This window comes from Parasteatoda tepidariorum, chromosome 7, assembly GCF_982258835.1.
Source record: "Parasteatoda tepidariorum strain Cologne lab strain chromosome 7, Ptep-v5.0, whole genome shotgun sequence".
NCBI classification, from domain to species: Eukaryota; Metazoa; Arthropoda; class Arachnida; order Araneae; family Theridiidae; genus Parasteatoda; species Parasteatoda tepidariorum.
In genome coordinates this window covers 10,180,867-10,207,249 of record NC_141761.1, presented here as the reverse complement: position 1 = coordinate 10,207,249, position 26,383 = coordinate 10,180,867, and the positions used below count along the sequence as shown (strand labels likewise).

Below are 26,383 nucleotides of genomic sequence, written 5' to 3'. Positions count from 1 at the left end.
TTAAGAGAAGGGTTTTTTGAGAAGGGGGGGGGGGAGAAAATTATATTGGTAAATCTGTTAGGGGTGAGGAGAAGACACTTTGCTAGAAGCTTGATAACAGGAAGTAAGAAATTAAAGACTATTTTAATTTCTTTGTTAGTAAAAATCATTAGCAGAATGATATATCTTTAATATTAACCCCATTTTTAATATAAAAGAACTAATTTAATTATTTTGAATGACATTTAAATTATTAATTTTTATTCAATTATAAAACTTTTTTGTGCTTTTATTGTTCCTAGTTATACTTAAACAAGTTTTCAGTTTAAAATTTCAGTATTATAGAAAAAAAATCTCAGCAACCTGCAAATCAAAAGCAGTTTTAGTGAACGAGTTATTTTTTCCTCAGATGGTAATTAGATTCAAACAGAAGAAAATTGCATAAACCACATAGTAAACATCTATATCTAGTTCTTCACGTTTATCATTAAACCCAGTGATAAAACGTGTGCACTTCAAACTTTATTTGGATTAACCTGTGTCTTTCATGCATCAGATATAAATTTATTCTTTTTTGTCAGTGCAGGGTTCCTACACTATTTTGAGAAAACAATATCCTGCCTTTTGCAGATTTTTCCCGACCTTTCATAATAAAATTCGTGACCCGCCATTTCCCACTCCAACAAAACTTTTAACATTGCAGTTTCAATTAGTAATAATATGCTACTTAGTCATAAGTATCATAGATTGAATAGGATAAACACTTATATATTAAAGTGGAATTGCGTAATAGCACTTTATATCCCAAATTATATTTTCAGGAAACTTGTGAAACTTATTTTTAATTATCATGATTAAATTAAACTTTTAGTGTGTTTTTGTAGTTAAGATACGAAAACTATTTAAATAAAAAGATCAAGAAAATCTGTTGGATTATAGAAATATTATTTTATTTAATGTTAAGTGGAACCAAATGCATGAGTGTCGTCAGGATATAAAGGGTTAATCAAATCTGCGAGTTATGTATCAGCAGGGCTCGTGATTTTTTTGATTTGAATGATTGAAATTTTTTTGATTGGTTTGATTGATTTGATTTTTTTGATTGAAATGCTTAATCAAAATTAAATTAATGTTAAAACTATATAATAACAATATCTTAAAAGCTCTAACTTACTAAAATAATTTTTCATTGTAATACATAGCTATGAATGCAAAGCAACCATTTTGAACAAATGCATGATTGAAATTTAAAGACTACATGAAATATTACATTTAAAGAATACTTCAGGGATTTGTATGGGTTTTTCTGAAAGGTACCTATTTTGTTAAAATTTAGACATAATTTGTGAAAATTAAAAAATCAACACAAATATGGTAAAAATATGAATTTATTGTTTCTTACAAAACACAAAAATAAAATTTTAAGAAAAAAGTATTTTGTGAAATTATTCTACCGTTTTTCCTAAAGTTGAATTTGTGAAGGTACTGCTAAACGGTAGTAAATTTGGCTTGAACAGACCCCTGTACTTTAATTACTAAAACAAAGTCTCAATTAGCAAACCATATTTTAATATTTGATTTAAATCGGATTTTTTGATTTAAATCAGATTTCTTTTTTTTTATTCGAACACATTGTAAGAACTTTAATTTATGATTAAAAAAAACTTTATAAATGTTTAGTCAAAATTAAATTAATATTATATTATAACAATATTTTAGAAGCTCTGACTTACTAAAATAATTTTTCATTATAATACATGGTTTTGAATGCATAGCAACCATTTTGAAACAAATGCATGACTGAAATTTAAAGATTAGATGAAATAAAAAATATAAATTATACTTAAAACAAGGTTTCAATTAGTAAATCATAATTTTAATTTCAAATTGTGATTTCTTTTTTTTTTCTTCATGATTTTTAAAATGACAAAATCAATGTATCAGATTGTGTTTATAAATGTAGTCATTCATCAAAAAATAAATAAATATTTAATCTATATATTTTTATATTAAAATATTCATTTTTAATTCTACATTAAAATAGATACGCTAGCTAAAAAAATATTTTTAAAAATCTATGTACTCATTGGAATTTTTTTTCCACAGAATTTCTTTATAGAAAATCAGATAATATCAAAGAGACAGTAAACATATTATGAGAAAAAAATACCAGTTAATAATCCCACTGCTTCAAATAAACTTTGAAAGAGTTTGAAAAGGAAGAATGACACTATATCAGGAAAAAAATATATGAATTAATTTGTTTTTTTCTTTTTTTGGCATATTAGGGTAATTTCTTTTTAATATAACCTTAAGCTTCAGAAATATACTTTTTCCACCAATAAAATATAATGTAAATTGCAATTCCACGCTTTTTCATTCAAAAGGTAGAATTTTAAATGACATTATTTGCATTATTTTTTGAAAAAAATTCATGTTTATTAATTACTTTCTACAGCTATGCAAGTCTATAGTACAACAGCATTAAATATTTACTTTAATCTGTACTTTCATTAACACACAACAAGAAAGAAAGTAACTAAAGAAAGTCATTAACTAAAATTAATTAATGCAGCAATTTATTTCAAATAAATTTTAAAACTAAGAAAAAAAATAATAAAAGTATCAATAATTTAAAACACTGTTTTTTAACTTTTAAAATCAATATATACATTTAAAAAAATTAGTTGATTTAAATCAATGATTGTTAAAAAAAAATCATTTGATTTAAATCGTGATTTAAATCAAGCCGATTTAAATCAACAAACCCTGTGTATCAGTATTCTCAAATAATATTTACTCTTAAAACATATTAGAACATTTGTTACATTAAAATATTAATTTTAAAAAATTACAATTTCACTTCAACCTGACTTTTCTTTTAAAAGATAATATTGAAATATAAAGGGGAAAAAAGTCACTACTTGCACTGTTGCTACCCAGTTTCAATCCCACAATGTCAGCCTGTATACATTCGGCTGCTAATGACAACACAGGAGTGACTACGGCTGTGAACTAAATGATACATTTCAATCATGTACACTTTTTCTTTTCCATTTTATGTATAGAACAAAATTTGTTTCATTTATTGTTCTTTTTACTTCATTTATTGTTCTTTTTACTTCATTTATTGTTCTTTTTAAACAAATGTGATACACACCTTTGTCATCTGCAAATGCAAAATGTCGTATCCTAAATTTTATGGCAAAAATTATCTATGTATGTAATTTATGTAGCTGGACTGGTAGTCAGAAGCGGACTATATGGGAAAGGGTTTTGCAAACCTAGGTAAGTGTCCACGACTAGAGGAAAAGAAAAAAAAGTTCTCCCGGCTTCTCACAAATCAGCAATGAATCAACTAGTGGTATCCATGCATCGAATTTGGTGGGGGAGTAATATAGTGTGTCTACCACTACAAAAATATAATTTCAATTCACTAGCAAAGACATGTTAGCTTGATTACATGTAAGGGTACCTTTTCATACATGAAGGTTGATATTGTCGTTAACTATCATCCCCACAACTCTTTTACATGCCTTTCATTATCAATTTGATTCTTTAACATATTTTTGATTGAATTCATTTTTTAATAATGTTTGTACTTTACTTTTTACATTTAATTTTCTTCAAAAAAGGGGAGATATCGTGTGACATTCGGAACATTAGTATTACTCACTATGTTTTGGCAACACCTAATAAGTAAACTCCCAGTTTGTGAATCAAAGTTAAGTTGAGTTCTCCTATCACCGTCAATAAAGATGTTTGTGTTTTAACCAACTCAGTATTCATTTAGTGTTACAGGCATCATTATACCCAACAAAAGTAGGACTCTTGAGATAAAATGAAAATAAACATAAATTACATGTATAAAGTATACAAAACAAATGTGCTTTAATTATAAGGACTTACGAAAAATAAATCGATGGTTGGTTGTTAAGGTACCATATATAAATGCCTATGAACAATATCCCAATGATAATAGATTATCAGCATGATCCTAAAGAAAAAGAAAAAAGAAATAAACAAATCATGAAGATAATGATTGTCCCAAAAAAATATATATTGCACAAAAATGGTTAGAATCAAGAAATGAAGCTAAAATTTACAAGAAAATACACACAAAAATTTTGTAATGAAAAAAATTTAAGCTTGACAGCATGTACAGGGAATATCTAAACTTTTCACAACTCAATGTTGCTAGGTGCAATAACTGGAGTGTATTTTAAGAAGAAAAGAGAAAAAACTGGTAGTTAAAGATTTTCATTTCTAGTTTATATTAAGAGAAATTGAAATAGTCATGAGTATTCACATTGTGAACAGTTATAATACATATTTACTAGTCAGAAATAAATATATAGGAGAGAGTGGGGTTAAACCGTACCTTCATTTTGACGAAATTTGTTGTTTTCTAGCAGAAAAACACTAAATTACGCTTCACTAGTCAAGTAAAAGGACCTACCATACTGGCGTGTTGTTGTTGATTAATTCATTGTATGTGTGCAGATAAGTTTGTTTTAATATCTCAATTCTCCAATGTCCTCTTTTTCTTAAAACAAATCCCTATTAATTGGCCATTGCTAAAGTGAATTTTTAATTCTTTTAAAAATCAAAAAATTAACACGAAGTTTTTATTTTATTTATTTTTTTAAAGTTAATAATAATACAATAAGTACATAATTCAAAATAAAACTGTTTAAGAAGTAAAGATAAAGAGATAAAAGCAGAATAACCAACCTCAAAAATGCCAGAGGCTTCTTATGACCACAGATGTTAGCAAAACAATAAGAAAAGATAAACAAAAATAGTAAATTCACACATATTTCTAATTAAGCTTTGAAAGTATATTTCAGTAACTTTTTCTTACCTCTAAATATTACAAAATAATAAATTAATCTTTTGTTTGAAAATAAATTGTGTGACTGATTTAGCATTTATATTTACATTATTTTCCCGATCAATAAATTCTCCAGTTTGTTTTAAAAATTCTGGATTTTTGTTGCACGGCAGAATTTTTTCCTACAGTCACATCATTGTCAGGTATGGTGAATATCACCAACAAACTGCAGTCATTACTTTTCCTGCACACTGACTTAATTCCATTTTGTAAATATTCTACTAAAAATGAGAAAAATTTGAAATGTCTGCACATAATGGAGTTTTTAAAAGATCAAGAAAGGAGTTATGTCTTTTCCTAAAAACTTCCACTCACATAGAAAAATTATCAACAAAAAACTAGGGACTTAAAAAATAAACAAATGAAGTTGCTCTCAAGTTATACTAAGCAGGAATCACTCTTAAAAACCCCTAAAAAAATACTCACGTTGATCGAGTTTTGCAAAAAAAAAAAAACTGAAAGTTGGCAGGTCTGTTATAGTATCTTTTTCTTTGATAAAAATATTTTTTGGAGCACACAAGAGAAAATCTCATTTTTTAAAAATGAATGTTTAGCAGTGTAGGCAAAAGAACTTTACAGCAGGGGTACTAGAGATAAGTTTGGCTTAGAGATTCTTAGTCTTAGAGATTCAAGTCATCCCATAGAATTTCATTCCAAACTCACCCGAGCTTGAGATATATAGGATTACTTTGAGCTCAATGCATACATAGGATAAAAGCCAATTTTATGTGGTCTTGTCACTTGCCCTTTGATACCTAAACAAGGAAATTAGTGATTTAAACCTTATTATCACAATTAGTTTTAAAAAAATTTATACTTGATAATTGCACCAACAGTTTGTTTAAAAGTAGCAAAAAGGTATATGAAAATTTTATCATGAGTTCAAGCTCGGAAGAGTCTGAAACCCTTTTTCAGTAGTGAGCTCAAACCCGCAGCATAAACCCACCTTGTCTCTCGGAGGTAAACAAATTTTTTAAAAACAGTGATGCAGAAAAAAATATTTTGGGCTTCTAGGAGTCAGTAACAACTTAAATGTCATCATTTTAAAAATCACGAAAATTACCATAGCTTAAAAAGTTAAGTATAAAATTTAATAAAACCGGTTACTATCATAGTGCACATAATAAAGTATAAAATAATATTAAAATTGTTGGCCAGAGAATTATGGTGTTACAGAAATTAGCATATGTTTAAAATTAATAAATCAGAAGAGTTAGTTTTGAATAGAAAAGTATGAGCCATACGTGATGCTTTCAATTAAGTGGGCTACCCGTTCTATTGGAAGCTTGCGGGCCATTGTTGTAATGAGGAGGATTGAGAACACCAACACATCTTTCTTAAGCATCCCAAACATGCTTAATAGTATTCAAGTTCGGTGATTGCGCTGGTCTCTCAAATTGTTTGGTTCTGAAGGTAATAATTTACGATAAGAGCCCTATGCAGCATTGCGTTATTGTTCTGTAGCACAAAATCATCAACTATTGCAACAGCATAACGGTGCACACAAACATCAAGGACGTCATCTCCATACACATAAATAACCCACGTGGAAAAGCATGCAGGTCTGTGCATCAACAAAGTCCTCCATGTTCCCATAACAAATTATACCTCTGGGGGTACTGGATTAGAGAATGATCTTTCTCTGGTTCAGGTTAAAATTATGATCAGTGGATGAATGAGTGGGTCTGCCTTTTAAACAGGTGTGACGTATGGGTGTGGCAGAAGTAGAATACAAGGCCATAATTGGCACCACTGGAAAACAACAACAATCACACCCCCAGTGGCTTAGTGGGCTAGGAGAGCAACAACAATAAATGAATTGCTACATATTTAAATAAATCTTTAAACTGCCTTTGTTATGAAGATAGTGCAGTTAAGGTAAATGTATTTTAAAAAATAGTGGTGAAAAATTGGTTCAGAAGTGTTTTGACACCTCAAATTAATGACTTTATGTCATGAAAATTTAAGGATATTACTACTGTATTTTTAGAAATATTAATTGAAATTAGTTAGAAAGACAGCTATCAAACATCTTCATCTTATTAGATAGTTTCTATTATTTGTAGCTTCTAATTTTAGTAGTTAATTCTTAGTTAGAAAGGTACAGTGATCATTTGAGATTTACACTTGGTCCTCGGCCAGGCAGCAGTTACTGCAGCATCACCAGATTAAATTTTATATAGCTTTTTAAAAATAATAAAGCAAAAGCTGTTGGGTCTTCTCTATGTTGTTTCGAAACAAAAGTATTAATCTAAATTGAGAAAATACTGCAAAGAATAAAAATTCTGCTACTACCAGAGTCTTCAGGATAATAGGAACTCGAGCTATCATTAGTAATAGTTTGATCCAATAACATGAAAACTAAAAAAGTGGCCAGAACCAGATGTTATAAAACAAAACTGAAAAGAATTGATTTACTTTAGCAGGAAAACACTCTAAGCCATAACCATTGAGCTGCTGGGCTTCCATGATGTAATACACTTCTGCAAGTTGCTGAGGCATTCCTTGGAGACTTCTGTGGCTCAGAATGACTCGCTCTAAAATGGCGTTCTCATTGATGCCTGCAATTTGCTGCAACAATAATAGAAGGCAGAATTACATACATGCCAACATTGGAGAAATAAAATAACAGAGGTTTTACTAGTGACATTATTTGAGCTACTAGAGCAGTAAAGTTTTGATAGATCATGCAAAATCATGAAAGTCAAAATTGGAAAGAATATAAGCACTAACATTTTGCAAAATAAAAAATATGTATATAAATCTTAAGTAGATTTTTTTAAGATACTTAAAACCATTAATACTTAACACACTGCAGTATCTATTGAGGAATTAGAGAAGTATTTTTGCCATTAGCAGATATTTCATAGCCAAACTTTCATCCACAAATGCAGAGACATTTGAGAATACACAGGTAAACAGGATATATTCATAAATACAGGAGTCTTCATTAAAAAACAGGAGACTTGGTAAGCATGGAATTAGATATAGAAGGCAGAATTTAATATAAATGCTACCTTAACACATTCATATCAAATGTGTGAAGATAGGTTTTAAAGTAATTTAAAGCATGGTTGCTTTTTAATATTGAACAAATCCAATTTTCTTGGTTCAAAACTTTACACAAGGGTACCCCCAAAATAACGAACAAGTTGAAAAATATCATTTTTATGTTTTAATGTTTATACCATGTTTGATAATATTTTTCGATACCATGTTTAAAAATATTATTTATTATTTGCATGAGAGTAGGAAAGGAAAAAAAGTCTGAAAATACCTATCAATTTGAATCGTGAAATAATAAATAAAAAGGAGGGTCGAACTATTTTTCATAAAAAAGTAAACATTTAAATTACTGACATATTTATTTAAAGTTTTTTTTTCTTCTTCTTAACTACATACGTACATTGACAGCCCAACCAAGCTAAATATATAAAGATATGGGGTGTTAAGCTTTATATATTAATCAAGATATAAGAGAATAAAAGAATAATAAAGTTTAGTAGCTAAGTTTCAACTTTTAAAATTCAAAAATTAGAAGAATCTTATGCCCCCGTCAACTCTAAAGTTAACTTTTAAATTAAAAACATCAGGTATATACCAAATTATGGGATAAATATTAGAATATTGAATAAATATCAAATTTTGATTTTTAAATATTAGAAACACCATGATAATTGTGCTCCCTGTTTAAGTTTCTACAAATGCTATAGCACATGCTGAAATGCGTATTTTTTGTGAATTAATCTCAGAAACACATTAATTTCAATAGACCAGAAAACTTAAAACAAAAAGAGTGTTATACTGTCCAGCAAACAACAATAGAGAAATTAATATGCAGGCAATAAACATAAATTGTAGCCAGTCCAAAAGTTTTCATTATATTCGCAAGTATAAATAAGTATAGTTTAATGCTAAATTATCTTAATTTGTGCTGATGACAGATGTTCTGTCATTCGAGAGACAAAAGTAAAAAAAGCGGAAATCCTCTAAAAAGAGGAAAAATCTTATCCCTGATACTATTACCTTGCGCACATCCATTTTAGGGCTCATCCTCAGTAAGTAACAAATCAAACGCACTTTAGTACTGCAGTAAGAACGCACTATAAAAATAAAACTCTTCTATTTATGCTTTTACTTCAATTTGTGTTTCTGTTTTCAGATTTTGTAATCTGACAATCTTGTTACGAAAATATTTTAAATCTTTCTTGAAAAATTCCCGTTTATATAACTTCATTTGAATTTGCTACTCGCTTTAAAGATTTTGTTTTATGTTTTATTCTGTTTTTCTTTATATTTCATTTTCTGTTTTTACCTGATATTTTTACTTAATGTGCTCTATTTTGTTTGTTGTAATTTTTTTTTAATGCTCCTCACACTATTGCATTGATATATTTTTCTTTGGTACAATATTAGAAAGCATTCCTTTTTGCAGATATAATCGTGTGAGCTGATGAAAAGATTATATCTTTATAATTTTATCCCCCTTTTTTCAAATTTTTTTTCCAGATTTCTTTTATTAATTTTCTTTTTTTATCGTTCGGTAATTTTTGCATGTTATATATATATATATATATATATATATATATATATACAGTACACTCTCGATTAACCGTGTGCGGATTATCCGCTTTGCGGATTATCCGTGCTCATTCCGGAGTCAACAAAAAATTTAAAGAGAAACATTTTCAAGATTAAAAAAATTTTATTCATGAAGTTAAAACACTACCAAATTTTTGAAAGCAATATTCGTTATTGAATTGCAGTATATGGAATATCAGCAGCATGGTCAAAGGTAAAACCGTCTACTTTATCACGATCTTAGAGAAAGATCATACCGCTTGATGAACAATCCTCTACAGATATTCAAGAAGAGTATGATAATAGTATTCTCGAACAAGCAAAAGAAATCGAAGGTTTTGAAATTCTTGATGAAGAAAATTTAGAAGATTGGTTTCAAAGTGATGCATGTGAGCCTGGCTTCCAGTATTTGACTGATGAAGACATCGTTATGTTGTTAAATCAAATAATGACGATAGTAACTGATGCAGAAGATGTAGTAAATGAGGAAAATACAATTTCTCATTCTGCTGCTCTAAGGAAACTTTATTAGTTTATAAGGGAGTATCTGATTACGGTGACATTAATGCGATTCGTAAAATATGTGACAATATATGATGCATTGCACATTTTTTTTAAAAGGAAAATTCCTAGTTTGATTTTATACAGCATGCAAATGTCAGTAATTATATATTTTTTGTATTGATTTTTTCTTTAATAAAAGGAGTTTTCGGATTATCAGTGTTTTTCGATTGCCCGTGCGACCTGTCCCGGTGATTAACCTGGATAATCGGGAGTGCACTGTATATATAACAACAATGAACAATAACATTATGCATATATACAATGCATAATGTTTTTTTGACTGGATGAAAAAAAGTTTCATTAACTTTTTATCATTTAACCCACTGAAAGTTCTGCATGCAAAAAGTTGTATTTTAATAATTACAGTCGTTTTTAATAGTCGTTATTTATAGGTGAAAATAGATGTTTAGAAATGGGTAAAAAATTACAAAAATTTGATCATGTCTAATAAGAATATTAAAAAAGAATTTGTCAAAGGGTATGAAAATTTCAAAATACTTAAGTACTCATAAAAAAATTAGAACTTTTTTTAGACTTAAGTCATGGCCTGTACACTAAAACTTATTTAAATTTTGAGAAGCGTGTTGTGAGCCCATACTAGGTTCATTACCAATTCTAATAGCAACATATGAAGTGGAATCTCCGACATTATAAAGAAAATAAGCAGAACCTATTTAATGTAAAGCTAAAACTAGTTAATAACTTGGTATTTCTTGTCTATATATTCGTAATAGTTTAAGTAAGTCATCATAACATGTTTTGAAAGAAGAGTTTTGAGGTAAAACTTTGCAATGAGTTGATAGAGCGATTTCACTAATCAGGCAACCAAGAACTACCATATCTTTGCCTCGTAAATAATTTGCAGAAACATCATTGATTTGAGAATAGTCCTACAAAAGAAAATAGATATAAATTTATTGAATAAATAATTTCTATCAATTATAATTTATCACCAGCATTAATGACATAAAAAATTTATTCCATGCAAATTTAGTACACATAACACATGATTTTATGCATAATTTAAAATGTATATACCAACTCTTCAAGTTTTCATATTATTATGTTCAGGACACATTTAGAGGTCAGTAAGAAATTATATTCCAATATTTATGATATAATTAAACTCAATGCTATTAGTTTAGTACATATTTGAAAAAGTATGTGAAAAAGGATTTTAGAGGAAAATGTTAGATTATCAGCACCCGTGTTTAAATTATAGACAAATAGTTGCACTTAATCTTTGGTACGGCAGTTCCTAAACAGTTTAACTGCAAAGCATTCTGCCTTATGCCAACATTTTTAAATTTCTTGGGGTTTATTTCAACCTCATTTATCCATTCATCTTCCCCATTTCTTTCACCTTGGCATTGACCATTAAAGATCTTTTTTGTGCATTGGGTGTAATCCATTCTCTCAAAGTGCCTCAAGCAAAGGAATCTTTTTATTTTAAATAGTTTTCCCACACATCACTGACTTTGGCTGGTCCAAAACTCAATTCAGATTTTTCTGTCCCTGGTAACTAACATCTTCTCATGTTTTGAGGTCTACGGTCCAAGTCTCTGCCCCCCCCCTTCCAAAAAAAACTGTTTCTTTGATCACAACTTTATAAGTTTCACTATCCATGGCTTTAGATCTTACTAACTACCTACTTAGCATTGTGAACCTGGAAGCATGAATTATGTATTTCTAAATAGAATTTTTACTGTAAAATTTATAATCATGTCTATTGTCAATTTTTTTTCCAACACACTGTAGTATTCAAAACAAGGGGAAAGTGACCCTGATATATGTCGTATATATAAATAAAATTATTGAAAATAATCTTGCATGCATAAATAAAACTAGATAACACAATTTCTCAAAATTCCTAAATTTTTATTTACATGTATTCAGAGTATTCCTTTTACAAGATAACAAATATTCAGAGATATTTGAATATTAATTTGTAAACAGAGAAGCTGGTTAAAGGGTAAATTTTTTATTCATTTTCATTGTAGATACATTAAGATTTTTTTTATTTCTCGTTTGGCCCTTTAAATTTTCTTCAATAATATGATGTGATTCATTAAAACAATCTAAAATTAATAATTTCTAAGTTTATAATAGTTTCTAAAGTCAAACACATTCCATTCTAAAAACAAGATCATTCTAAATTAAAATAATCATTTACTTCTACTTTAAAAACATTTTTATTAATAGTGTGGTTAATACTATAAAATATTTAAAGAGTTCAAGTAATATTTAAGATGCTTACAGACATAAATAATTAAATACAACCAAAACTCTGCGAGCAAACACAGATTAAAAACACTTGCAGTTAATTCTCCTCCAACAACTCATAGTTGTAAAAAATGTATATGAATTTTTTTATTGGCAGGGAAAGAATATAACATATATTTGGCTGACCGAAAAGCATATGCTTTATTGATGGATAATAACCCTTTAACTTCAATAGAGAGTCAATACTACAGCTGCATGGTAAAAACCAGTACTGATCAAATTACAATCAAAGGGATACAAGGCAGTGGAATCAAAGAAATGTGGTTTTGTTGCATAAGGGAATAAAAGTGTATAAGCAATATGAGCAAATGATCACTGAATAAATCCATCATATGACATTATATTATAGAGAATAATCTTCCTTCCAAATTTTTTTTTCACAATATAAAAATTGGAGCACTTTAAACAAGTGTTATTTTTTAAATTTATCCCTGTTGAGAATAGATGTAAGAATGCATGACACACTGATGAGATGCTTAACATCAAATGTAATGTTTAAGGCTTTTTTCCCAAACTGTAACATATCCTCATTTTAGTTTTCATCATTAGAATCACAAGTTACTGTTTTTCTTCTCAAAACGAAAACACTTTAATATTTTAAAAATGGCAGTAGAATTTCTGGTTAATAGACACAGAAATCTGCAGGCATTAAAAACGATCTAAATGTTAAGATTATATGAACAGCATTTATGAGACTGTTAAAACTCAATACATAGGGAAAACTTTAGTGTTAGCTAAGTTTTCATTTGCATGACATTATTAAGTGCAGTTTATAAGGGATAAGTAGTTTAGTTAGATAATATATATAGTTAGATAAGGATAGATATAGTTAGATGATGATAAGTTTGTAAGGGATAATATTTTTAGTAGAACAATATATGTTTTGGCATATGCAGAAGATATTGACTGCATTGCAAGATCTGCAAAAGTACTTAGGAAATCCTTCATAGCACTGGAATCTGTCGCTAAGAAAATGAATTTGATAATCAATGAAGATAAAACAAATCACAAGTATTGTGGTAAAGACAGTAATTCTAATGATATTTTTGAAATTGGAACCCATAAATTTGAATCTGTATACTATTCACCGATTTAGAATCAGAAATTAATTTATCAAAATATAAGTTCATGTAGAAATAAAAAAGAGAATTTTAGCAGCTATTTAATTACTCTTAATTAAAGACTCTTAAAATCCCACTTTATTAAAATAAAACTAAAGTACCACTTTACATAACACTTATAAAACCAGTTTAAACACATGCTTCCAAAATATGGACCCTCTCAAGAAAAGCTGAAAATGCGCTTTTGATTTTTGAACAAAGAATCCTCAGAACTACTTTTGGTGGAGACAGTGGTGTCTGAAGAGAAAGATACAACTAGGAATTATACAAGTTATATGAAAATGATATGATAAAATTAAACAGACTAAACAGAAGAAGATGGTAAGGATGAACTCAAACAGAACTGCCTTGACATTTTTCTGTGCCTCTGAATATAATAAAAGGCCATAACACAGATAATAATAACAACAATAGACAAGTTGTTTAGAACAAGACTTTTCTGTAATTAAACAGCTGCCTGCAAAAGAGTGGAATGGAAAAATACTCTAAAAAAGGGGACTAAAGAAGGGCTGCTGTGCCACCAGTGATGGCGATCCTAGCTAACTTTAATGTATGATTATTTGTTTTATAAATTTGATTTGAAAGTTATTTTCCAAACCACTACACGTAAATGATTCAAAAGTTCATATGGGATGACACTTTGTTCAGACACTCTCATGGTGAAGCTTTCAAGATGTTAGCAAAATTACCAAAATTTTTTTTGGAAGAAAAAAAAATCTTAAAATTTCCAGGTTTTTGTTTCTTTTTTCTTGTAAAATGTAGGATGTGTACAAGAAAAGTGTTGGTATTATAAAATATTTTATTCAAAATATTATTTTTTTAGCATATCATCTTGAAAAAAATATTTTATTTTGACAATTTGGCAAGATTTTTTACTTAATTTTTAATGTTTTGGTACAAAATTTTGAATCAAAAATCATTAATGCAACAATTGTAAAGATTTGTTGACAAACATTGCGGTTAGCGATTGTAAAAAAATGTGATTGGTTGGTTTGCTGAGAAAAAAATAATTCATAGATTTCTTTGTGTGGGAGTAGAAAAGCTTTCAGAAAAAGGGTGCAATATAAAGTCTATTATTATTAAATTATAATCAACTAATTTTTGGAGAATTTCATAAAGTTAAAAATACAAAAACATTTTGTCAAAATAGAAAAAAAAATTACCACCAAAGCATCGGAACAAACTTGAGCCATAAATGGATTCAGCCCAAGTACAGAATTTAACAACAGAAGCAAATTTCCTAATCCCTTTTTCTACCTCCACCAGAATATTTCCTAAATTGCACAGTCCCATAGCGGTCAAAGGTTTCTACATTCGTTTAGCAACCGTGGCAGAATTTTATGTGGCATTCTAGTTTAACAGAGCTGTAATGGAGCAAATTTTGATGCAAGCAAAGTATCGCTAAGTTGATGATATTTCAACTCTTTGGCGATACATTTCCGTTTAAAAAAAGGTGGGTATAATGGATGAAATAATTTAAATTAAGAAAATTAGTAAATAATTTAAATTGGTGAAATTAAAAAAATGATCAAAGAAAAAATTTCCAGCTTTTCTTTAAAATTCCCTGATTTTTCCAGGTTTTTATCCAAATTTCCCTGATATTCCCTGATAATTCCAGGTTTTCAAGGTTTTCCAGGTGGTTGGCCACCCTGATAAAGTGTGTTTTGCATCTACAGGATTGAATATTGATGTTTAAAAAAATGGACAATAAAAAGGTTAATTTACGACATGTACTGTTCTATGAATTTCAGAAACTTGTGAGTAATATAACTACACACGAGAACAATTTGACTGTTTATTTAGACAGTGATTCTACACTACAAACTGTGCAAAATGGTTTGATAAATTTTGGCAGGGTGCTTTTATATTAGAAGTTAAATCAAGTCTGGAACAACCATTGGAGATTTATGCAAGTAATGTGAGTGCTATAGAGGAAGAAAACTGAAAAACTTCCTTGCAACTGAGTATTTTGCACGAAACTTAATATTCATAACTCAATCATCATACTATATAAAATAGCTTTTAATCAATAGCATGAAATAAAAAACGGAATAAAACAACATTCAGCACTTAAGTACAGTGAAAAAAAAGAGGGTGAAGATTAAGAACCTGGTTGCAAAAGTTAGACAACTCCTTAAATTTTTTAAGGCACATTAAGAAGACAAACTAAATAATTCATTTTAACCAACTAATTAATAACCTGCTTAATAAATATAGAGAATAATCTTCTGTTAAATAAATTTCTTCATTCATGACAATACTTATGCCTGGATGGAAAACTGTATAGCAGAATAACAGAGATTATATTCTCATACTATAAAATTACATTGTTTAAATTTCATTACATTAGGCCAAGAGACAGACCAAAGAAAAGATGGATGATTTAAAACCATTCAAGATCTCCTACTCAAGGTCAGGGACAGAGCTGATTGGCAAAATATTGTGCAACAGGATAAGGTCCACCCTGGGCTGTAGTGTCAATAAAGAAGAAATTGCATTAATTTGAAAGTTATCACCAGATCCAGAATGAGCATAAGCGATAACCAAACATTTTTGGGGATTGCATGTTAAGTCACCTTTCCTAGTGACATACCTGCTTTACGAGCCAATTAAGGGAAGCATAAAAACATGAAAAGGCAAATTTTTTCAGCTTAGAATGTTAATGAACTGTTTAATTTATAAAGTGTATTATAAATCGTCTTTAGTGTTTGAATCGGTACTTAAAGACTGACCTTAAATTCATTAAAATGATGATATTCTCCATCAAACCAAGACTGAAAAGCATGCAGAGCTTAAAGATTGGAAGATAATGGATCCTTGGGTAAGACAATAATTTGGTTTTCCGGTCTGGATTTTGAGCAATCAGATGAACATTTTGACCTAAATAAGAAAATAAATATATAAGTCAATTGCAAACAAAAATATTTTTGTCTTTAAAGAACATGTTCTGATATTAGTTTTTTTTTTTTTTTTTCAAATCTTAACATAAAAAGAAGCCAGAGCATTTTGCTTTTATATCAGTTTGGTTAAACAAGTATGGATATTCAACTTAATGACCTCATAAAAATGTCTGTTTCATAGAATAACTGCCAATTTTAACCTAGAAAGATAATGAAAGGTTTTATAAATAGTACTTACATTTAAAAAAAAAAAAGTATTGCTTAAAATAAAAATCAATTTTAAATAAGATAAGAATTTCAAATACGATAACTCTTAAAAAATTTTATATTATAAATTTTAGATTTTTTAAAAAATTCTTTTATAAATTCCTAGATAAACAAATGCAGCTTGTTTTATTTTCCTCTTTAATTGTTAAAACTATTTGAAAGAAGGAAGTTTAATTAAAAAAGTTTCTCAAATTTTATTTAAAGAAGATACTGCATTATAAAATTCCTACTTAGAGTATCTATTAAGATTGAATTGAGTAGTAATAGGCCAATAAGCTGCAGTTTTAACCTTTTGTTCAATATTTTCTGTTCCACAATTATCTTTCTGACCCTATTCCATTGAATTAAATTTAGTTTAGGATTCCCATGGGACAAGCCTTAAAAGTACTTCTGCTTTAACTATGCATAAATGCTGGTCCTTAATTAATATGCTATTGCTGTTTCATTTAAATTGCATTTATGAAAAAGCTATGTGCAGTGCATAAGATATAAATGAAATACCCTGAATATCTTATTTAATGATCATATTTTCTTCACTACGACTAAATCCTAATAGTTTGAGGGGATGATCTCTATTATGCTAATTAGTTAGTGCAGATGACAATTTAGGTTATGAAACCAGACACAAATACAAAAATGTACCTCCTCTGAATAAAAACACTCTTTTTTTTCAATTGATTTGGATTCTGACCTTCAGAATATAGGGAGAAGTCACTATCTAGAAAATATGGTCCCAACAGTTTTGCCACGAGAGCAGTCCAATGTTTGGAGCATGGTCCAAGTTAGGAGAGCTGTCCAATGTTATTTCTTCTTTTTGCGTATTTTGATATATCTCGAGAATTTTTTGAAGCAAATTGAAAGATTTTGGCACACAGTAATAAATTTGTTTATCCAAAGATAAACTCAGAGGAGCGACAGCCCATAGAGGGCCAAGGCCTACTGTTCCCATCTCAATTTTCTTGACCTTTGGGCTTTGAGGTGCAAGAGCAGATGTTCCGGTTGAGTGGTCAGAACCCCCAGTGTTTATTTCCCAAGCATGCTTGGTACTCATTTATCGATTCCACTGAACATAACTTCCAAAGATAACTTCAGGCAAAAAATAATTTTTAATAATTATTTGTCTTTTTTTATTATTTTATTTAATAAGAGTTGAAAAATTTTGAAGTGTAAGGTATATAGGATACAGAAATATAAGATAAGCATTGTAAGATATATAAGATATACAAATTTTTACATCATTTTAAAAAATGTAATTCATGATAAAATACCAAATTTAAATGAAAATTGGTCAAATATTTCTGTAGAAATTCGAATTTCAAATAAAAGACTTCTTTTGAATTCCATTTCTCAGGAACTATTCAACTGATTTTGTTCAAAGTTTGTATGTTTCTAAATACAATTACAGTCTCAAAGAAATAAAAAAATTTGTACTCCTTACCATTCAAAATGTTTTCAACTATTATTAAATAAAATAATAAAAAACAATTAATAAGGATAAAAATTATCTTTCGCAAGAAATCTGCTCTGGATAAACCAATTCCATAATTGTGTGCAAAAAGTTTTCCATTCACTTAAGAAATTCTCAAAACATTCTAAACTAAGCAAAAAGTAAAATTAACATTAAAGGGTCCAAAATTTTAACCACTTTCCTGACCATTATCCCAAGATTACAACTACCCCCAATATTTTGAGGGCAAGGAAAAAATTTGCCAAAAAAAGGTAAGTTTATTCAGAGAAAGTATGTGTGGTCTGGTTTTGCAACTAAAAAATCATATGCATTAATTAATTAAGATATCTGAAGTCACTTCTTTGAACAGTTTGGAGCAGACTGTCACATACACAAGCAGGAATGAAATGCACATTTTCCGGCCGACACACTGCCATGCACTTTCTCGTTAACTCCCGACCATCCCATATTTGTGACAGTGTTTTGGAATGTTTTAAAAACTATAATTTTAGGCACAGGATAGCATTGCATCTCCACAGGATTTCAAATACCAGCAGATTTGAACTTCTCCCATTGGGAAAGGATTAAGTTTTAGTATGTAAAAATCCAACCATTACATCTAAGAAATTCAGGATGTTTTGCTTATTTTTTTGCATTAGTTTTTAACACATATAAGCACACTGTATTTGATAAATAATTTCAAGAAAACTAATACAAAAAATACTTTTAAAAACAAAAATAGCAAAAATACTATAAAAAAAAATATTTTCATTTTCTTTGTTATTGAAATCGATAAAAATTCAACATGCTCAGAGCAATTCAACATATTTATTCTCAAGACAAAAATGCTTTTTAAAAAATTATTCTTTGAAATTGTCTTAAGCAACATTTTACATAATTTCAATCAATATAATTATAATACAAGTTAATTAATTAATTAAAGAATAACAATTTAAAAATGTATTATTTTAAATTAAAATATTTATTCATATTACCTAAATGTTTTTAAAAAGCTGGACTTGTCCTTCCTCATCACCACTCTCTTTTGAGTCAGACACCTGTAACATTTTATTTTGGTATACAATCAGATGTCAATATTTTAAAACTAACATTAATACCACCGTTCAGAAAGTATTTTTGTAAAGTTTCCACCAGAAAATTTTTAATTATTTTCATTTCACGGATTTAATTAAGGTAAATAACACTGCAGATAACAATATCCAGTGGTTCTAAGATAGCAGTGCCTGAAAAAAATTTATATTGCAATATTCTAGACGTAAAGAAATATTAGAAAACATGTTATTTTTTTAAAATTGTTATTCGAAGTCTTTACAATTCTTTTTTATCAATTAATAGCACTTTTAAATGTAATAAACATGGTTTGATTTTTAATTTTTGAGATCAACGACATAAATGCGGCAATGTGGTCAGCACTGTGCACAGGCCACCTTTACTTCCAGACAAGCTGGTACCCATCGATCTGAAGCTGGGTGGAGTTTAAGATGTCACAGAAGATTGAGTCCCAGTTTTTCATAATGACAGTTCAGTGAAACTTAACACTTAATATTTTCAAATTTTATATCTTATTGAATCAAAGTTTCTTTTGCTGAAATCTAATTATAATAAAACTTAACAAATTGAACACCTTTAAAATTCAAGGAGTTCTCAAAAATAAAGATTTGATCAACTTATGAGGATGTGTAAATAACTGAACCATTCCATAACTGTTGTATGCTGATCAACTAATGGTAAGCAGACATACTTTGCTTTGACAGCAGATGAACCTGAAGGCCAAAAACAATTAAATTTCTTATTTTTTATTGTCCAGATATTGAATGTTAATTCAAGATAAAGCACTAAAATTCATGATTATACTTTTTTAGCTTGACAAAAGGGCCACTTTCAGAAGCCTTGGAACTGCATATATTAAGGAGGCCTGTTTGAATAATTTAAAAAAATAGCTCTGAATAGTTTTTAAAAAGTGTTTTACTACACTAATAACTACAAATATATTGTTTTACAATATCTTTGTTTGGTTTTTATACATGAATAACTTTAAAACATATACAAAATTTCAGTATTTTTTAAAAAACAAAATGTTTTTATCTTAATTGCATCAAAATTTTAATTAACATCCTTCTTTTTATCTCCCTGAATAAAATTGAATTTCACCAGACATAAAATTGTACCTTTAAGCTTCTTTTGTTCAAATTTTAAAATCATTCTTCAAATATAGTGTACATGAATAATTTTATATCATTTTGAAAAGAAAAAAAAAACTATTCTCCTAATTTTCCATTTCAAAATTTTAAAAATAAATAAGAGAAAGAAATAAGCTTTATTTGAACTCTCAGTAGTACCCTATATTATAAGGAAATTTTCTGTCCTTATTTCCTATTAAATTTTCTGTATTTATTAATTCATAAATCAATGTTATTTTAGAATTTAGATGTCAAAAGTCTACCATTTTTAATTCATCATTGGTAAACAAAATTATAAAACTGAAGTTTTTATGCATGAAATTAAAATTTAAAATAAAATTTATTAAAGATGACTGTTATATAATTTTGTGTTCACTCTTTAAAAAGTTATTTAATGAATATGTTTAAGAGAACTTCATCTTTCATATTTTTTAATACTTATTTTATAATGATTTTTAATACATTTAAAAACATGCTCTAAAAACTTTTTTACAAAAGGAAGTACTAGTTTAAATATATAAAACTAAAAAATTTTTGAAAATACTTAATCAACCTAGATGATTAAAACTACTCAAAAGAGCCTTAGTAACAAAATTTCACAAACTTTGTAGTTTTCATTCAAGTATTTTGCAAAGGAAGTGTTGATTTAACTTTTAAAGTCTAGTAATTTTCTAAATAAACAACAGAAAGGGAAATTTTAAAACTAACAGTACTACCAAGAATTAAATATTCTTCTGTTGAAAAAGAAACAAACATTTTGAAAATTTTGCAAAAATTATAAGAAACAAGTTTTTTTTCTTTCAAAATAAGATTTAAATACAAATGAATAATTAATTATAAAGATGCTCTTTGCTTTACACAACATTTCTAATCCATACTAAAAAAGAATTAAAAATAGATATAAAATTTACAAAAAATGTCAAGTACAAGAATTACTAGACTTAATTCCCAATTATATTTTTTTTTCACATCTGAAAATCATTTTCTTCCTATGTTTAATCTTAGTTATAAAATATCATGATACATGTCAGGTATGAAAAATAAGAATTTTGTTATGCAAATTTCATCTTATTTCACACATAGTTTTCCTAAATAATTAGTAAGATATAAAAATAAAAAAAATAAAAAATAACGCGGTCAGATTTATAGCTTTCAGGTGCCGATCCTCAAAATGTTATTATTTTAACAAAAAGAGTATCTTCTTTTTTATGCTACAATCAAGAAAGTGTCCTGTTAAGTACCTACTTTTTTTATAAAAAAAATTACACTTTTTAAATAAAGTCCATGCAATTTCAGACTTTGGCAGTTCTATAACTTAAATGAATTTTAAAATCACACCCAAACTTAAATTGCTTTTTCATAACTTAAAATCTTTAAATCAATTTATTAAATAATGTGAATCAACTTTCGCCTTCTGAACTTAAAATTTTATCATATGTTTTTTTTTTCTTTGCTTAACTACAATTTTTTGGTATTACAACATTACTGAAACAATGTCAGTTTGAAACTGTAAGAACAGAAAAATAATAATATTTGTATGGAAAATTACCTGATTATTCATATTCTTAATTTTAATCTTAATATCTATTTTTAACACTCAAAAAAGGCTTTCACAAATCTAAATAATTAATAATAGCATATTTTAACTAATTATACTTGTAATTTATGTATTTTATTTAAAATAAGAACTCATTACTACTGTTAAATATATTATTTAATTATTTTTTTTTTGGCCAGAAAAATTATTAAAACCCAGAAAACTAAAAACTTATATGTCAATTTTTTAAAATCATTCAACAGATTGATTTTCTTTAATTCAGGATGTTAAGTTATTTACATTAAAATATAAATATTCTTCACTTCTACTTACAAGCCCCTCATATTGCTTGCTGTACCCCATAATTCAGAATGAGATAGCCCCAAAATAGCCCTTAGTAAGTGACCCTGATCAAGCAGGTTTTAACTTCATTATTCGGCAAAAGGGCCGAATACCGAATAGTGGCCGAATATTTGTTACATCCCTGATATGAATAATGATAAGTCTAAAAGCTACTTAAAAATCACAGTACAGAAAATGAATACAATTTTCAACACACAAAAAACATAAATCCATTTGTTTAAAAGAGAAATATTAAGAATACATACTTTACAACCAAAAGTTAAATCCATCCAGTGATGAAGTGGCTCAGATATTTTCTAAAACATTTCTATGCTTTGCCACAAAATCTTCTGGACTATCACACCACCATGGAATGCCAAGATCATTTACTAAGTCTGAGTGAAAAGAATTAAAAATCAGAGGAGCAGAAAAAAATTCTGGTATACATTCACCTGGTCTCCATTCCTGTGAAAGAATAAAAAGTTTGAATGAGAAACTTTATTGCAGTGGAAAGTTAACAGCGACTATAAACATGTAATGACTATAATCATATAATTTTTATTTAATCCCATAATAGAGAAGATTAATTCTTAATGATACATTTAGTTAGAGTGTCTACCAAGAGGTCAGTAAGTCAACATTTAAAATTTCCTACACTGTAATAAGCATCAAGGGTTTATTCACTCATAAAATAATCTAAATATATAACTGAACACATATTTATTACATCATAACTATCAATATATGTGTTTTTATCTCAGTTTTCTGGCATAATGTTTTATTAATATTTTTTTTTTTTTGTATCCTTTATCTCAAAGAGAAAAAAAGGGTGTCCACAATAAAAAACAGAAGAAAAGAAAATGTTCTTTAAAAGGTTATTTTTAGACAGAAATAAAAATTCACTTTCTTCTACTGTCCTTTCTTTATTAATGATTACTACATTCAAAGGGTTTCGACTATCCACTTATCATTATTTTGTCTTATCTTCCAACCTGATTTAAGTAATTAACTAAAAAACAGAATTCACAGTATTGTTGCTTCATAATTATTACAAAATGTGAAAAATGCAGGAGGGTGCTATTTTATAAATTACTAAAAAAGAGAGGTTGATTCTATAAAACACAGTAATTCGATGTTGTAAATCTGATTATCAAAAAATTATTTTATAAAACATATTTTAAAGTAAAAAAAATCATTGAAAAAAGTGGATAATTTATTTGTTTTTAGAATTTCACTTTTTCTTTACAAAATTTATATAGGGTGACCCGGGGTAATTCACGATCACTCTGTTTCTGGGGTAAATACTGATCACTTTAGTTTTATTTTTTTTTAAATTATTTTTTTTAAATTTGAGACATGGATAAGAATGCTTGTACACTTTACTAAAGCATAACTATATTTACTTAATAATAGTTTTTTGTTTAATCTAACAAAATAAGTATCTTTCAAAATGCTTTCTGTATTTTCCACTTCAAAGATGGATTTCAAAATGTGCACATTTCTGCAAAGATCTCCCTCCTTCTCTTAATAATAAATATTTTGAGTTACTTTCTTTTTCTTTGGTATAAAAATAGTGTAAGCTTTAGTTTAATTGTTTCACATCTACTGTAAACATTATAATTGATTATAGGAAACTATATCAAATGTTGCCCCCTACAGATGGGGTAATTATTGATCACTGGGGTAATTCTTGATCATTGTCATTTCTTCTTATAAATAGTATAAAAAATAGCTAATAAGTAGTTAATTGTCTTTTCTTAAATAACATTCTATATTTATTAAGTGAAACAACTATAAAATATACTTTAACAATAATCACAAAATTTGTTTTTAACTGTATACAAGACAAATGTGTTCTGATAGGCACCATTTCTAGCTTGTCTTACCTTTCTTCCATCTTAATTTTATGTGTGTACTTTGTTAGAATAATTTTTAAGTTGATAAATTAACCTAATATAAATATGGTGAGAAATTATAAGCCTAAAAAGGATACTAAGCTTCTAGAAAGCAACAATAGCAAATTTTTTCTAATGATTGAAAATGAAAATTTCAGTGTGAGAGCTGCTGCCAGAGCTGAAGTGTTAATCTTTATTCCTGTTTTTAAATAAAACGTTTTAATAGCTGCTTAAAAATATATTTTTGGTTTTTTTGTTTGATCTTAATGACTTATTTGTTAATTACCATTGTATAATTATTTTTAAACAGCCCATTTACTATAAAAACTGGTGATCAGTAATTACCCCAGAAGTGATCAGGAATTACCCCAGAAATGATCAAGAAAAGGGGTGATTCCTGATCATTAAAAATTTAAAATCCTTTAAATTCTAATTAGATTTTCAAACAAAAGAAGGTAGCATAGGACTCATCTCATATAGCCTCAAACTTCCAGTAAATATTAAAATTCTATCTTGAATAGTTTTTTCACAAAATAGATGTTTGCATTTTTTGATCAGGAATTACCCCAGGTCACCCTAACTTCAAAGTCTTTATTTCTTATAATTAAATATTATGCTTCCTTTCAAAAGTTAACAGATAGTTTAACAAAATTCTATGACCTATAAACAACATTCCCTCTCATTTTCATCAAGCAACATGGATAATATATCATTGGGAGTGAGCAAATAAAAATAAGAGAGCAATTTGCTTTTGAAAAAAAAAATGAAAAAAGATCCTTAAATTAAAATTTAAAATATTTAACATAAATTATGGTTACACATAAATAAAATTTGTCACCCAGTTTTATTCATTTTTTTCTGCATTTATTTGATAAAGTTGAGATATCAAACAAAAACTCAAAGTTTGATGCACCATTGTTTAAATTTTTAAAATAATGGCTACAAGAAAAGTAGTTTACATTTTATGTTTACTTTCAATGAAGTAAATTATTGGAATAACTTTTGAGTGATAAATGATTTGTAACTGAAAATCTGAAATTTTTAAAAAAATAAACAAACTATGTTTAATTAATTTAAGCAGCATCATCTAAGAAAAAGTATTATTGCTATATTATATACATAAATATAAATTAGTCATATTTCACAAAAATAAAAAACTTCAGTTATTTAACTCTGCAAACAAAACTTAAAAAATCAAAAATTTGTCTTTAACAACCAAAATAAAGTTACCTGAATAAACTTTTATTTGCAAGAATTTTTGACTGAGAACAATTTAATCAATTACATCGCTGTTAGTAGTATACAAGGTGTGAGAAAACTAATGGTTTCAACTTTAAAGGGTAAAAGAATTTAAGAAAGCAAAAAACTTTCAACACACAATATGAGCTCAAAAACCAAAGGGTAATATTAAAGAGGGTCATTCTTGAGAAAAAGGGAAAATATAGTAAACAATTTTTTATTCTTGATTGTCAAGAAATCTTGGTTTTATATTAGTTAGGAATATTTACTGGAAAAAATTTATTGAAAAAAAGAATAAAACCAAAACAAATTGAATGAAATGGGTGAAACTAAAAATGGTCAAATAGAATTGTTTATCAATCCGTTCCTACATAAACATATTTGAATTTAAACAAATTACAATTGAATACAGTAACAGAAAGTTTAATTTTCTTACATTTCTTTTTTTAAATAACTATACTTGTATAATTAAAGTTTTATGCAAAATTATAAAACCTTTATAACATCGAATTTAAGAGTTGGTTTGAGTACTATTCATATTTCACAATTTCATTATTAATAATTAGTATACTATATACGATATAAAAGTACGATTTGTAGAAAAAAATCCAATAAGCATGGTATACTACTAAAAGATTAAATTAGTTCCATGACTAATTTAAAAATTTAGTGGGTGGAAATAAAACTAACCAACGACTAACCAAGCATATAGCTTCATCAAAAGCATACTGCTTAATGTTCTTTAAAGGAATTCCCAAGAGACGAAGGATTTCTTAAATGAGGTTCATTCTTCATAGTCTTTTAAAAATAGAAAATTTAAATCTCATTTATCGAAGCATATAAAAAAAAATAAAAATTAAATTTTCTGCCAAATTTGTTTTGATTACGAAGTTTTTGACTTTCTATTTCTGTTACATGAGTTCTTTAATCTTAAATCATATGATCAGCCTGAACTAAAACATCCCCGTTGTTTAACCTCAAGGGACATTCTCATTGTTTAAGAAAAATTTGCGAATGGGAGACAGAGATTTGAAGCAAAACCTGGTAAATGAAATCTTTTAGCTGGAAGGGCTAAAACAAAACCCTTGAGTACTAAAAAAGGCAGAGAAAATATGTATTAAAAGTTTTTCAGA

The 26,383-nt window shown here is 27.7% G+C and overlaps 1 protein-coding gene across 5 annotated transcripts; it reads right to left on the bottom strand.

The window, feature by feature from the left end:
- Window positions 1–2,889: 2,889 nt before the first annotated feature.
- LOC147806833 (tyrosine-protein phosphatase non-receptor type 21-like) lies at window positions 2,890–26,141 on the bottom strand. Of its 5 annotated transcripts, none has more exons than XM_087167291.1 (7): window positions 25,941–26,141; window positions 22,383–22,581; window positions 19,032–19,094; window positions 16,155–16,302; window positions 10,722–10,908; window positions 7,292–7,444; window positions 2,890–3,976 (listed from the first exon to the last, which is right to left on the bottom strand). In XM_087167291.1, exons 5-7 carry the CDS (start codon window positions 10,767–10,769, stop codon window positions 3,935–3,937), a joined length of 243 nt encoding a protein of 80 aa, XP_087023417.1. In that variant the 5' UTR covers window positions 10,770–10,908; window positions 16,155–16,302; window positions 19,032–19,094; window positions 22,383–22,581; window positions 25,941–26,141; the 3' UTR covers window positions 2,890–3,934. The 5 variants fall into 5 exon arrangements, with proteins under 5 accessions (XP_087023417.1, XP_087023419.1, XP_087023420.1 ...); XM_087167293.1 differs by having other exon boundaries at window positions 25,952–26,133; XM_087167294.1 differs by lacking the exon at window positions 25,941–26,141 and adding an exon at window positions 25,242–25,377.
- Between the last annotated feature and the right edge of the window lie 242 nt (window positions 26,142–26,383).